At 44.0% G+C, this 14,293-nt stretch overlaps 1 protein-coding gene across 3 annotated transcripts in view; it reads left to right on the top strand.

Annotated features, from left to right (window-relative positions):
* The first annotated feature begins 6 nt into the window (after positions 1-6).
* The window catches only part of CBL (Cbl proto-oncogene), an 81,433-nt gene continuing 67,146 nt past the window's right edge, over positions 7-14,293 (top strand). For 2 of the 3 annotated variants that reach the window (XM_029957038.1, XM_029957040.1), the window contains exon 1: positions 7-305. In XM_029957038.1, coding sequence (XP_029812898.1) covers positions 108-305 — 198 coding nt within the window. In that variant the 5' untranslated portion in view covers positions 7-107. Of the gene's footprint in view, positions 306-11,672; positions 11,706-14,293 lie in introns of those variants that run through there. The other variant, XM_029957039.1, reaches the window with a different exon arrangement.

Genomic DNA, 14,293 nt, shown 5'->3' on the forward strand with positions numbered 1-14,293 from the left:
GGCGGCGGCGGCCGGGAGAGGCCCCTCCTTCACGCCCTCCTTCGTTCCCTCGCTCGCTGCGGAGCGGAGCCGGCGGACGCGGCTGGGCCCCCGACCCTTCCCGGGCCATGGCCGGCAACGTGAAAAAGAGCTCTGGGGCCGGGGGCGGGGGCGGCTCCGGGGGCTCGGGCTCGGGCGGCCTGATCGGGCTCATGAAGGACGCCTTCCAGCCGCACCACCACCACCACCACCACCACCTCAGCCCCCACCCGCCCGGCACCGTGGACAAGAAGATGGTGGAGAAGTGCTGGAAGCTCATGGACAAGGTGAAAGGCCTGCCCGGGGCCCGCGGGAGCAGGGGTGGGCGTGGGCGGAGGGGGCCGAGGGAGGGGAAGGAAGGGACAGAGGAAGCTGGGGGAGGGGACGGGTCGCGCAGGGCTGGGGAGGCGCGGCGCTGGGGTGACCCGGCCGAGGGGTGGGGGGGACTGGGGGGGTAGGGAAGAGACCGGGAAGGTGGGGGGTCGGCGATGGGGGAAGGGCTGCGGTTGGGAGTTGGGGAACGTTGAGGTGGTGTTTGGGGTAGCGAGACAAAGATGGGGTGGGGGCTGGGGTGAAGGTTAACAGGGAAGCCACCAGGGCGGAAGTATAATGGGGGGTGCAGAGTTTGGGGCTCTGCAGGGTCTGGAGATGTGGGTCACGGAGTTGGCCCCAGGAGGGAGGGGGAGGGCGGAGAAGAGCGTGCAGCTTACCGGCTGGGGCTGTTAGCGGGACGGGGAGTCGAGCTCTGACTCGGGAATTAGCGTTTAGGGGTCTGGTTGAGGGACCTGGGGGCAGGACAACCCCGCAGGCAAACCGCGCTCGGGGCGAGCGCACGGTTTCTCATGAAGATTTAACACCAAGATAAAAGAAATCGGGATGTTTAAATGGGCCGGGGAAGGAAGTTCCCCCCACATCTAGCGCTGGGGCAAATTTTTATCCTCCAAAACATTGGATGTGATCCATTGCTGGTGCTGAGATTAAACCACAATTCTGGTTGGAAACATTATCTTCTGAAAGACGTCTTAACAGCGTGCTAAGCAGCGGCGGCTTCTGACTGCTTCCAGAACTTCCTCCTTTCGCTGCCTTTCAGCTGGGTCCTACTTTTTTCGTGGCCGACCTGACTCCTCGTCACAGGACCTGACTTTTAAGTTTGTTCAGTGGGCTTCTTTGCCTACCTTTTTTAAAGCAAGTGTGAAAAATATCGCTTTTATGTTTAGCCATTACGTTTGGCATTTGGGAGAATTTTACTCCTCTCTAGTGTTTATAATAGAGGAGTCCAGAGTACTTGAATGTGTTTTACGCGTTTCGGGTTTCGAGATCACTCAATACAATGTTTCCTTAATATTTTTCACATGCATGAATTAACAGCTTATTTGGAAAATTTCATGTTGCCAATGAAAACTAACTGGAAGTATCTAGCATATTGTAAGAGAATGGTGTTATTTCCTCCAGAGGAAAATTGGTTTTCTCTTGTTCCTCTCTAGGTCTAGGTTCCTCTTCTGTAAAGTTCTTCGTGGATTGTTTGGACTAAAACATCTAGTAAAAATTATGAAACACTTGGCAAATATAAATGTGCTGTGTAAATGTTTAATAAGTCCTGTGCATGAATTAACACTCCTGAAGTGCATACAAGGGGTTTCAGAGCCTTTTTTCAGGCTGGTGTTTCTCAGGTTAAATAATTGGTGTTGTAATGAAAGGTACAAGTATCTGTATACTCTTTATGTTGGTGGTGTGGTTTTAATTTCATTATTTAGAAATTGTAATGAAACCGTTACAGAAAGTTAGGCATGTAACGGAAACTTTAAGTTCATTGACACCTTTTATTTTTATTTTTTTTTAATGTGAGATAGACAGAATGCAAGTGGGGGAGGGACAGAGAGAAAGGGAGACCCAGAATCTGAAGCAGGCTTGAGGGCTCTGAGCTGTCAGCACAGAGCCCTATGCAGGGCACAAACTCAGACCTCAAGAAAATCACCTGAACCAAAGTCAGATGCTCCCCTGACTGAGCCACCCAGGTGCCCCTCATTGACACCTTTTTGAAAAAAATACCAAATGTATTCAAGATTTGAGGTTTGTAGGGATTTACAGCTGAGGACTAAAAAGGTTCTCCGGGAATAAAAAAATATTTTGTATTTTTAATCGGTTTCTCTTGTAAGACACGTTTTTGCAGTATATCCAAACGGTATTGATTGGAGACCTTTCCTTAAAAATAATAAACTTTTCCTTAAACTTTTGAATCTTTATAAGGTAGTTCAAATAAGATCCTCTTTAAGTTTTACTTTTTTCATTTCTTTAAAGTATGTGTATGGAGATGTGATCTTTTCTTTTTCCCTGCATGGGAAGAATAGAACTCATTTTGAGTGCTTTTCAGGTTTTCATAGTTTGAAGGAAAGTAGGTGCCTAGCTTTCCTTCCTAGTGTTGGGAGAGAGGATTGTTTTATTCTTGTGTTGCTTGTCCTCGAAGATGATTTTTATCTCTGTGCCGTAGAGCACATACTACTTACTAGTCTTTCTGCTGTGTTATTAGTCTGATAGGTTCAGGTTGCTCTCTAGATTTCTGACTACTCTCCTGAGTATAAGATTGAGCTGTCTTTTGTGCTTCCATAGAAGTTTTTTTCACTTTTTTATTGTTAGTCTTAAATTAATGTCAGTAACCCTTCTTCATGTGGTATGATGTCAGTGCTAAGGAACTTAACTGTCAGATCCACAAATGTCCCATACATCTATTGGATTGCTTCTGAGTCACCCTCTTGTACCTGTTGTGTCCTTGTTGTTGAAGCTAGGTGAATATTATTCTAGCCTATTAATAATCAGCGTATTGACTTCACACTGGGGACTGTTAGCCTCCTCCCTTCCCTCCATGTTGAACATGTGCCGATGGAGAAGTTGGCGTAAGTCATGGGTTCTGGTCAGCATAGGCCTGTTTACTAATCCACTGTGGAACTTAAACTCATTGTTGGAAAAATCCTTGTGCTAGAACACTTACTATTTTTTAATTTTTTTAAAGTTTTAAAATTTATTTTTGAGAGACTGTGATCAGGGGGGGGTCAGAGAGAGAGAGAGAGAGAGAGAGAGAGAGAGAGAGAGAGAGACAGAATCTGAAACAGGCTCCAGGCTCTGAGCTAGCTGTCAGCACAGAGCCTGACGCGGGGCTTGAACCCAGGAGCCCTGAGATCATGACCTGAGCGGAAGCCAGACGCTTAGCCGACTGAGCCACCCAGGTGCCCCTAGAAGACTTGTTATTAAACAAAAGACATGGTCAGCCTCTATTTTGCCAGTTGAGTGTATTGTAGTCAACGTTTGTGTCAATGCATGTGAAGTGGCAGGTAAGGGGACTGGGCAGGGGAGTGGAGAGAGAAACCCTTAAATGTCGACTTAGAAGTTTTAAGGTATCTAGTTTAGTGACTCAGGATTCCTTGTGCAGTAGAGCAGCAGTTGGCAGTCTGTTTTTGTGGCGGGCCAGATCTTAAATATTGTAAGTTTTGCTGGACACATACTTCCTCTTGTATTCTGTGTTACTGTTTCACAACTCCTGAGAAATGTGAAAGCCATTCCTAGCTTGCAGGTGGACAAGAAAAGGGCTGGAGGTTGTAGTTTGCCTGCTTCTGAGGCAAAACTACATGCCGGCTGTATTTTAGGTCTCTGTTTTTATTTTGAATTAGCTTATATCATTAAAACATTAAGGTGTTGACTTTTTTAAATGGGATAAAATTTAGAAGAGAATGCATAATCCCCTTATAAGGGAAAAAGCTTCCCTTTAAGGCATGAGTTTAAAAGAGTATTTCCGGGGAGCCTGGGGGGCTCAGTCGGTTAAGCATCCGACTTCGGCTCAGGTCATGATCTCACGGGTTCGTGGGTTTGAGCCCCGCATCGGGCTCTGTTCTGACAGCTAGCTCAGAGCCTGGAGCCTGTCTTCAGATCCTGTGACTCCTCTCTCTGACCCTCCCCTGCTCACTCTGTCTCTCTTTCTCTCTGTCAAAAATAAATAAAAAACATTTTCAAAAAATTAAAAAAAAATAAAAGAGTATTTCCTGGAGCACCTGGGTGGCTCAGTGGTTTGGTGTCCGACTTCAGCTCAGGTCATGATCTCACAGTCTGTGGGTTCGAGCCCCGCATCGGGCTCTGTGCTGACAGCTCAGAGCCTGGAGCCTGCTTCTGATTCTGTGTCTCCCTCTCTCTGTCTGCGTCTCTCAAAATAAAATAAAGACATTAAAAAAACAAAACAAAACAGAATGGTCTGTTCAAGAGGGCAATGGACCCAGCTCAAAAAAAAAAGATAGAGAATTTCTTAAAAAAACCTTTTTTTTGATGTTTATTATTGAGACAGAACAGCATGAATGGGGGAGGGGCAGAGAGAGAGAGGGAGGCACAGAATCTGAAGCAGGCGCCAGGCTCTGAGCTGTCAGCACAGAGCCCGACGCAGGGTTCGAACCCACAAACTGTGAGACCATGACCTGAGCTGAAGTCAGATGCTTAACCGACTGAGCCACCCAGGCACCCCTATAAGAATATTTTCAAAAGGGGATCCTTCTACCTACTTTCTCCTGTTTGTCCCACCCTGTCCTACCCCCCAAAAAGTATCTTGAGTAACTTCCTATATTTTGGAAGTAAGGGGCACTAATTAGAATTTATGATTCAGTGTATTTCATTGGACTGCTTCCTTCCTTCCTTTGAATTCTAAGTCCCAAGCCTAGTGCTGGGTGTAAATGCTTACACTGCAGGAGATTATATTACAGTGATAAGTGACTACTTATCACTGTGTAAGTATGTACACAGTGATAGGAGGTCTCTTAAGTTGAAACTTATTTCTTCTGTACCCGTTACTTCTGTTGAAATAAAACTTATTTCTTCCCTATGTGTTACTTCTGTGTTTATCTTAACCTCTGGAGGTTGTAAACTCTGTGTGAGGAGAGCAACTATATGATCTGCTTATTCTCCTGCAGTGTCCAGTCATGAGGACTTACACAATAGTAAGAGCTTTGTAAATATTTAAATTGCTTTGTGTGTTCCGAAGGAATAACTGAAAAGAAAAGGTGTTGGGCTGGGAATACCTTTTAATTATGTTAAACTTACTTCCTTCTTGCAGTATACTCTGGTTTCTCTTCCCATCGTATAAGTCTTCCGCCTTTTACTTCTTGCAGTAGCCCTTTGGTGGCATCATCGCTGTTTCATAGATGGAGACATGTAGGCTCAGAGGCGTTCTGTAATTTCCTTGAGTTGATGGTGGAGCCTGACTTGGAATCCAGGGCAGCCTGCCTCCTGAGGCTTGGCGACTTCCTCCCTGCAGTAGCTTCTCAGGTGGACGACAGCCTCGGTGACCAGCCAGCCCGAGAGTGACCCGTGCAGGCGTACGTAGCCCTCACGCACGCACACGCTCCGCCGCTGGCACACTCAGGCAGAGTAGGCGTTCTCTTAGTATTACGGTAGCATTTAATGCCAACCAGTGAAATACCTGTTACCTACTTTCAAGTCCAGTATTTGTATCTCTTCAAATTAACATGTACTGGTTACTTTGCATGGTGGTCACAGGCTTTTTTACTTCATTTCCTCATATACCTAATTTGTGTTATCTGTGGTAGTATTTATTAATTTTTCTTTAAAAAAATTTTTTTTCTGTTTTTTATTTATTTTTGAAAGCAGAGAGATACAGCGTGAGCAGGGGAGGGTCAGACAGAGAGGGAGACACAGAATCTGAAGCAGGCTCCAGGCCCTGAGCTGTCAGCACAGAGCCTGACGCGGGGCTCGAACCCAGGAGCCGTGAGATCATGACCTGAGCCGAAGCCGGACGCTCAGCTGACTGATCCACCCAGGCGCCCCTATTTATTACGTTTTCATCTGTTTCTCCCTCCACTAGAGCTCTTCAGGACCAAGGCTTTGTCTTAATTTTCGTTCGTGACATGTGCTACTTGCTGAGTGAAGTGCAGACATTTAACAAAATAAAATGAGGTCAAAACATAGTCCCTCCTCATTTTCTGTATGATTAAGTAGGGGGCAATCAGGTAGGAAATCTCTCTCTTTCAATATTTACTTATTTTGAGAGAGAGCGCGCGTGGGGGGAGGGGAGAGGGCAGAGGGAGGGAGAGAAAATCTCCAGCAGGCTCTGTGTTGTCAGTGAGGAGGCCGACGTATGATGACCTGAGCTGAGATCAAGAATTAGATGCTTAACTGACTGAGCCACCCAGGAGCCTGAGAGATCTCTTGTTTTCAGTGCTGAATTAAAAACATTTTTTTAAATGTTTTATTTATTTTTGATACAGAGAGAGACAGAACATGAGAGGGGGAGGGGCAGAGAGAGAAGGAGACACAGAACCGGAAGCAGGCTCCAGGCTCTGAACTAGCTGTCAGCACAGAGCCTGATGCAGGGCTCGAACCCACGAACGTGAGATCTGACCTGAGCTGAAGCTGGAGGCTTAACGGACTGAGCCACCCAGGTGCCCTCAGTGCTGAATTAAAGTATCATTTACTTAAAGTAGTTTTATTTTTTTCAGTTATAAAGGTAACATACAGTCATTGTAAAACATGATTGTGTTGTTTTTATGCTGTTAAGAACTCCCCCAAAGGATGTAAAATTCTTCATAATTTCTTATGAAATATGGACTCACTTGAGCATTTCATGTGATTCATGATAGAAATTTTGAAAGGTAAATAGAATAAAAGTGAGGTTGGGCCGGGAGAGGAGAATCTGTTCGTTTTTAGCTCTGGCTAAAGTTTTTGGTAACTTGCTGTAGTAAACCTTGTGTTTTTGTTTTTGTTTTTGTTTTTTAGCATACAGTGTAGTCTTGGCTTTAGGAGCAGAACCCAGTGATGCATCAGTTACATATAACAGCCCGTGCTTATCCTGACGAGTGCCCTCCTTCAAGCCCGCCACCTGTTGTCCCCACCCGCATCAACCCTCCGTTTGTTCTCTGCATTTAAGAGTCTCGTACAGTGTGCCTCCTCTGTTTTTATCTTCTTTTTCCTTCTCCTCCCTTATGATCATCTGTTAAGTTTCTGAGACCCCACGTATGAGTGAGATCATGTGATATCTGCCTTTCTTTGACTTATTTCGCTTAGCACAACACCCTCCAGTTCCACCTACGTTGTTGCAAATGGCAAGATTGCATTCTTGTTTACTGTCCAGGAGTACTCCATTGTGTACATATGTACCACATCTTCTTAGTCCCTTTATCAGTTGATGGACGTTTGGGCTCTTTCCATAATTTGGCTATTGTTGCTAGCTCTGCTACAAACATTGGGGTACGTGTGCCCCTTCGAACCAGCATTGTTGTATTCTTTGGATAAATTCCTAACAGTGCGGTTGCTGGGTTGAAGATAGTTCTATTTCAAAAAAATTTTTTTTCAATGTTTATTTATTCTTAAGAGACAAGAGACAGAGCACGAGAGGGGGAGGGGTGGGGAGAGAGAGAGGGAGACATAGAATCCGAAGCAGGCTCCAGGCTCTGAGCTGTCGGCACAGAGCCTGATGCAGGGCTCGAACCCACGAACCGTGAGATCATGATCTGAGCCGAGGTCGGACACTTAACTGACTGAGCCACCCAGGTCCCCAAGATAGTTCTATTTTTAACTTTTTGAGGAACCTCCCACTGTTTTATAGAGTGGCTGCACCAGTTTGTGTTCCCACCAACCGTGCAGTAGGGTGCCCGTCTCCACATCCTCACCAACGTCTGTTGTTTCCTGAGTTGCTAATTTTAGCCATTCTGACCGGTGTGAGGTGGTCTCTCATTTTGGTTTTGGTTTGTATTTCCCTGATGGGCAATGTTGAGTGTCTTTTCATTTGTCTCTTTGCCGCTGGATGTCTTCTTTGGAAGAGGGTCTGTTCATGTCTTCTGCCCAGTTCTTCACTGGAGTATTTGATTTTTGGTAGTAAACCTGTTTTTAGTATGTTGTTGGTATGTTCTTCGTATACAAACCCTAAACCTGATACGTCATGGGCAAATTGGTCTCTTACTCTTCACTTCTAATGGAGTTCGTGTTATATTCAAACATGACATAATTAATGGTTATGCTGTGAAAACTCATTTCCCTAATGATTAACCTAGACCATTCAAAGAAAATCAAATTAAGTAGTAGTTTGAAAACTAAGCCTAAGCTTCAATCGCATTTTTTAATGAAGTTAATTCTGATCGGCGTTAGGTCTTTTGGAAGTAGGGGGTTATGACACGCACGTCGTTGTGAAGTATTTTCATGATCAGCACATTTTCTGCTGGAAGGAAGTAGGTGGGAGTAGTCAACCCGGAGCCCTGGAAGCCAGCCCCAGCTCCGTCCCCACTGCGTTCCTTCCTGCTGCAGCTTCCAAGAGGAGGAGGGGACAAGGGTGCAGATTTCGAGCCCTGGGAGGATTTGGTGCTGCTGACATAGATGCCCCCGCGATTCCTTCAGGAGAAGTCCACCGGTGACGCCGGGCCTCCTGTCTGCAGCCTTTGGGATGGATGATGAGTCCTTCTGAGCAGACTCTGCTGCCTGGGCTCCTTCTCGGAACCACCACTGGTCACTGCCTTTTCTCTGGCTCTGGAATCAGCCGTTAGAAGTCTTAAATGAGCTTATTGGTACTTCAGTGAATGGGATGGGATCCTAGCTCCTGCCTCTTCCTTTCTTAGACCTACTTTGCACGGCAGTCCCTAGGCTGAACACTCTTTATGAAAAGCAGTTTAATGCAGAACTCAATGTCAAAACCCCCTTTTACTCTCATACCCTGATGACTTTCCAGAGGTACTTGGCGTCTGTGGCTTACACTCCATCCTTACCCCTTTCCCTACGTGGCTCTGAGGTTAGATGGACTGCATTGCCCTTGAAATAGTGCCTCACGGGAGCAAGTTTCTGACTCCTTAAGACTGATAGCTGAGTTCTAGTCATTCGTGTATTGTAGCCCAGTTTACAATTTCACACCGGCTGATGCATCAGAAATCTCAAAATAGGGTGTGTTAGGAGAATGAAGCTGAGATTCAGAAAGATCAACCTAAGTCACCCATTTGTGTTTTTCTGTGGATCTTGACCTGGTATTCAGACTCTGTTAAGTGATTTCATAGAAACAAGTGCTTCTCAGACTTTGACATGCATTCAGGCCATCTGGGGACCTTGTTGAAAATGGAGAGGCTGAATGGATGTGGACGGCCCACGAGTCTAGTGCTGACCTGCTCTCAGGTGACGTCCATCAGCTGGCGAAGGGACGCACTCGAAGGACCAAGGCCTCATACCACAGTTGCTTTTATTTTAGATAAGCTTGATGGATTTCTTTCTTTTTTTGTGTGTGGAAGAAATGGCAATAGGATATCTTATTTATGTTGAAGATTTTAATTATTATGTTCTTAAATTTCAAAAGTAATTCATATTCAGAATTAAACATTTTTAAGCAAAAATGGGATTTTTTTTTAATTAAAAGAATATTTTTTAAGTTTATTTTGAGAGGAAGGGGTGAGAGAGAATCCCAAGCAGGCTCCGTGCTGTCAGTACAGATCCCGACTCGGGGCTTGATCTCATGAACTGTGAAATCATGACCTGAGCCAAAACCAAGAGTTGGTTGCTTAACTGACTGAGCCACCCAGGTACCTCAAAAGTGGAACTTTAAACAAAAATGCTTCTAAAATCTTTTTCTTTTTGAAAATGTGCTAAATTGTGGAGATTTTTTTTGTGTTAATATTACACATAGGTCTCCCTGAGTTTTTTTTAAGGATTATATAAGATTTCACAATCGTTTATCTAATGAATTTATATTAATAATCTTTTTTTTTTTTTTTTTTTTTTTTTTTTTTTTAGAGAGTGAGCAGGGGGAGGTGCAGAGAGAGGAGAAAGAGAACCTTAAAGAGGTTCTGGCTCAACATTGAACCCCCATGTGGGGATCAGTCTCATGACCCTGAGATCAGGACCTGAGCTGAAGGTTGGATGCTTAACCATGGGTCACCCAGTCGCCCCTCATATTGATAATCCTCTATTTATTTTTTATTTTAAATATTAGAAACTGTGCTGTAGCGACTATCCGTTGTGCAACCTCCAAAAATTTCTTTAGAATAAACTCCCAGAAATGTGCTGTGTCAAAAGACTCACACATTAAAGTTTTAAAAATATATATATATTAGCACATTGCCCTTCAGAAAGTTTGTTTCCAACCACAATCCTTGTTTAGTTTGTTGACTTAAGTACGATTCTCGGGGCACCTAAGGAGGCTCAGTTGGGTAAGTGTCCGACTCTTGGTTTTGACTCAGGTCATGAGCTCATGGTTTGTGTGTTCGAGCCCCGTGTCTGTTTGGGATGCTCTCCCTCTCTCTGTCCCTCCCCTGCTTGTTTTCTACCTCTTTCTCTCAAAATAAGTATTAGAAAACAATAAATGATTTCTTGTTGCCTTAGGTGGAAATTAGGGTGGCATCTGTCCACAGTCACACTCTTCCTGAACTCAAGCTGTATGCTTGGTGCTGGGGAGTTAAAGATGAATCCGTGTACTCAGAATCTGGTGATAGAACTGACGTCATACGACGGCTCTGGGAAGCCTGTCTGGGAATCCTTGGGCAAACCATGACCTAGTCCCCGAAGACAGAAGAAAGGACGCTGGGAATGGGGAGGGCTTTAGAGCAAAGTGGTGGTGCTTCTTGGTCCTGAGCCATCGCTGTCTCGCAGTCCGGGCCTGGCCTCCAGCAGCACGGCTAGACCGTCTCCTCTCTGGCTCATGCGAAGTATCTGATTGAAGTTGCACCAGCAAGTCCAGATAGAGACTTTTTTCCTTTTAAAAATAGAATCCATGTATAAAAACTGCGTGGTTAAACTATCAACACATGTAGGATATTTAATATCACATATTGCATTGGGTGTATTTTTTTCCCTGCAGTTAATGTGATAAATGAAAGTAATGAGATTGGTAATTAGGTATAAGTGGCATAGTGTCTTAAATAAATAGTGTTGGGTGGTATTTGAGAAGTGTTAAATAGTAATTACAGTTCAAGTCCCTGAATGGAGTTTTGATAAATCAGTAATGGAGAATAGTAATTAGAAGTAAAAGCCTTTTTCTTTTCACCATTATCTAGTGATGATCTGTTTCTTAAAAAAAAAAAAAGTATAGGTTTCTTTAGAAAACATTTAAAGCTTCACTGTATATTTATACTTGTAAAAATTAAATCTCTTCAAGTTTGTGTGTTGATGAGTGTCTTAAACTTTAAGCTTTAATAAAGCATTGAGAAACACTTAATGAAGCTTTTGGAATTAATTGGTCGCTTTCATTTATAGAGGCAGAAATTGAGGCCCAGAGAGGTGAATAAACTTACCTAACGTCCACAGAGCCAGTTAACGCTGGTCATCAGACTAGACCCCAGGTTTCCAGACGCCGTGTCCTTCCCCGTGTGTCCTGCTCCCTGGAGCAAGATGGAGCCTTTAAAACCGTAATCAGATTTTATATGTTTCATGTTGAACTCAACGTACTGAATACTCCTTTTTAAAGTATAAAGCTTATTTTAATCCTGTTAAATTTTTTTTAATGTTTATTTTTGAGAGCATGAGTAGGGGAAGGGCAGAGAAAGAGGGATCCACAGAATATGAAGCAGGCTCCAGGCTCTGAGGCATCAACACAGCCCAAGGCGGGGCTCGAACCTGTGAACTGTGAGATGACCTGAGCTGAAGTTGGATGCTTAACCAACTGAGCCACCCGGGTGCCCCAAATCACGTTTTTACATACAAAAAAGTTGGAAATGAAAAAACGTCCGTGGGTAAGTTGAGGTCTTCAGAGATAAATACTCATCGTCCACTATGCTTAGAGTTTTCTGCCTAATTAGAAATTCACATTCCTTAGTGTTTGAAAGGAGTCTGTGTTCAGAGTAGAATTAGGTTTAGGCAGTGTTCTTGGTATCTTTTTCCCTTTTAAAAATTTAGCTACTTCCAAGCATGATTTTATTCCTCTTTATTGTGATCATAGCACTTTCCAAATTTTTTTTCTATTGAGCCTTGGCAGAAGCAAAAGGGGGAGCGAGGCCAGTGAGGGAGCGCTTGTGAATGGCTGCGTGGCGGCTGTACAAGGGACTGTTGCTTTCCCAGAGCTGCGCGCGTTTCCTCCTGGCGTTGTTGGACGTGACGCCGTGGCCGCACAGGCAGATGGAGACAGAAGGGAGCCATTTGCGCTCCTGCAACGCTCGGGAGGCAAAATAAAGTTGGCCAAATGGAGGACACACTAAGCAGGAAAGTCCTGTATCTTTTTGGAAATTTTTTGGTGAATGTTTTTTAAGCTCAGAGTGTCCAATGATGCTTTAACTATGACTGCTGATTTCAGGGTCACTAAGTAATAAAGGCAGGGTGTTTTAGATTTTGAAGTTTGTTAACTATTGACTTGAATTATTCACAGAGCCTTTTTTGAACTTGTTTTCTGGATGTTATACATAGAGTATTTTTCTTTCTAGAAGATTTTAACATCAAAAGAGTGGGTTTCCCTATGTATTTTGTTTATGGTTTGCATTAGTGTTCAAGACTCAAGTGTCGGTGATGGACTACTGATTTCCCTGGTCATGTGATGACTCATCTCAGAAAGATCTTGAGAAAAGCAGACATGTAATCTACAGATGATCTTTATAAGGCCACATTTGAAGGAGGGACAAATAATATTTGTGGAAAGTACATGGTATCAGCTTGCAGATGCAAGCAAACCCAGGGTTTTGGAGACATTTTTAAAATGCGTGGTATTTTAAATCTGGATATTCTGAGCAGTGATAGGTTTTTCAGTTAATTGTCATACACATTTATTGATTGACACATTTATTTATTGATAGGTAGGACATTGTATGTAAGACTAAGCACTTTTATTTTCGTTTTGTTGGAAGGAAGCATGTCTTTTTTCCCAAAGTGTTAGGCAAATATTGCATTTTAACCTAAATTTTGTGAAGTTAATGCATTTGGTTTTCCTTTTTCCTCTAAAAAAATTTTTTTTTAATGTTTGTTTATTTTGAGAGAGACAGTGTGAGTGGGGAAGGGGCAGAGAGAGAGGGAGACCGAGAATCCCAAGCAGGCTCTGCACTGTCTGCGTGGTGCCAGATGCTCGAACTCCCACAACTGGGAGAGCATGGCCTGAGCCGAGATCAAGAGCTGGACGCTGAACCGACCAAGCCGCCCAGGGCCCCCGGTGCCTTTACCTTTAAATAGGGAGAACATGAGGGTTGGTTTGTATAGCCCTGGATATACATTTAAACTCTTCTGGGAGCTCTGCTGGATTTTTGCCTTGGAAGGGGTGATTGCTGTAGCATTTGCAGGTTGTAGGTTACCCTGTTCTTAGGTGGTCGCTGCCTTTTCTCTGTCCTTTGGTTGTCAGAGAGCGTGCAGGGTTGGCAAGTTGGAGCGACATGAACTGAGATGGCAGGAGTAATGGTACCGGTTTCTGGGAGTCCTCAAAGGGTGAGGTGCTGCCTACCACCCATCTTCAGTGCATAATTCCTGCCTACCCTGGAGATAGGCTGCCAGGTGTACGGAGTCGGGGAGGGAAACTACCATACTGAGAACCTACTTTAGGGAAAGCCGTGCAGGCCTTTCTAAGTGTTTATTTTGAGGTAGGTATTATCTCTGTTTCTGCAGATAATTTTAATTGAAAACTTAAAAAGCTTGTATTTTAGACTTTATTGTAATGTCTCTGTTAATCCCCTGCCTATTCCACCTCTCTCTCTTGCTCTCTCCACTTTGCTGTCTCCATTTTAGAGTCACTGATCTTTTTATTCTTCAAACAGATCCAGGCCTGTTCCCACTTTTGGGCTTAAAGATGATCTGCCCTCTGGGCTCCTCTGCTGCTGCTGCTACATGGCTGGCTCCTATGTGTAATTTCAACTTTTAGTTCAGATCTGTCTCCAGGAAGCTTTCCCTGTTCACTGGCCTGGAGGAGTTGTTCAGCGTTTTCTTACTATATTACTCTAATACATTGCATAGAGGGTGATATTTTTCTTTAAAAAATTCTTTTTTATTTTTGAGAGAAAGACAGAGTGTGAGTGGGAGGCAGGGGAGAGGGGGAAGCAGAGAGAGGGAGACAAAGAATCTGAAGTAGGTTCCAGGTTCTGAGCTGTCAGCACAGAGCCTGACACAGGGCTCGAACTCATGGACCTCGAGATCATGACCTGAGCCGACTGACTGAGCCACCCAGGCGCCCGTGATATTTTTCTTTGTGTTGAAATACAATTGATATGTAACATTCTGTTGGTTTCAGGTGTATAACATAATGAATGATTCTGTATTTGTGTACGTTACAGAACGATCACCACAATAAGTATAGTTACCATCTGTCACCATACAGAATTCCAAACCTGTCCTCACAAGTTTATTTTTCTTA

The sequence above is a fragment of the Suricata suricatta genome, chromosome 11 (genome assembly GCF_006229205.1).
Source record: "Suricata suricatta isolate VVHF042 chromosome 11, meerkat_22Aug2017_6uvM2_HiC, whole genome shotgun sequence".
NCBI classification, from domain to species: Eukaryota; Metazoa; Chordata; class Mammalia; order Carnivora; family Herpestidae; genus Suricata; species Suricata suricatta.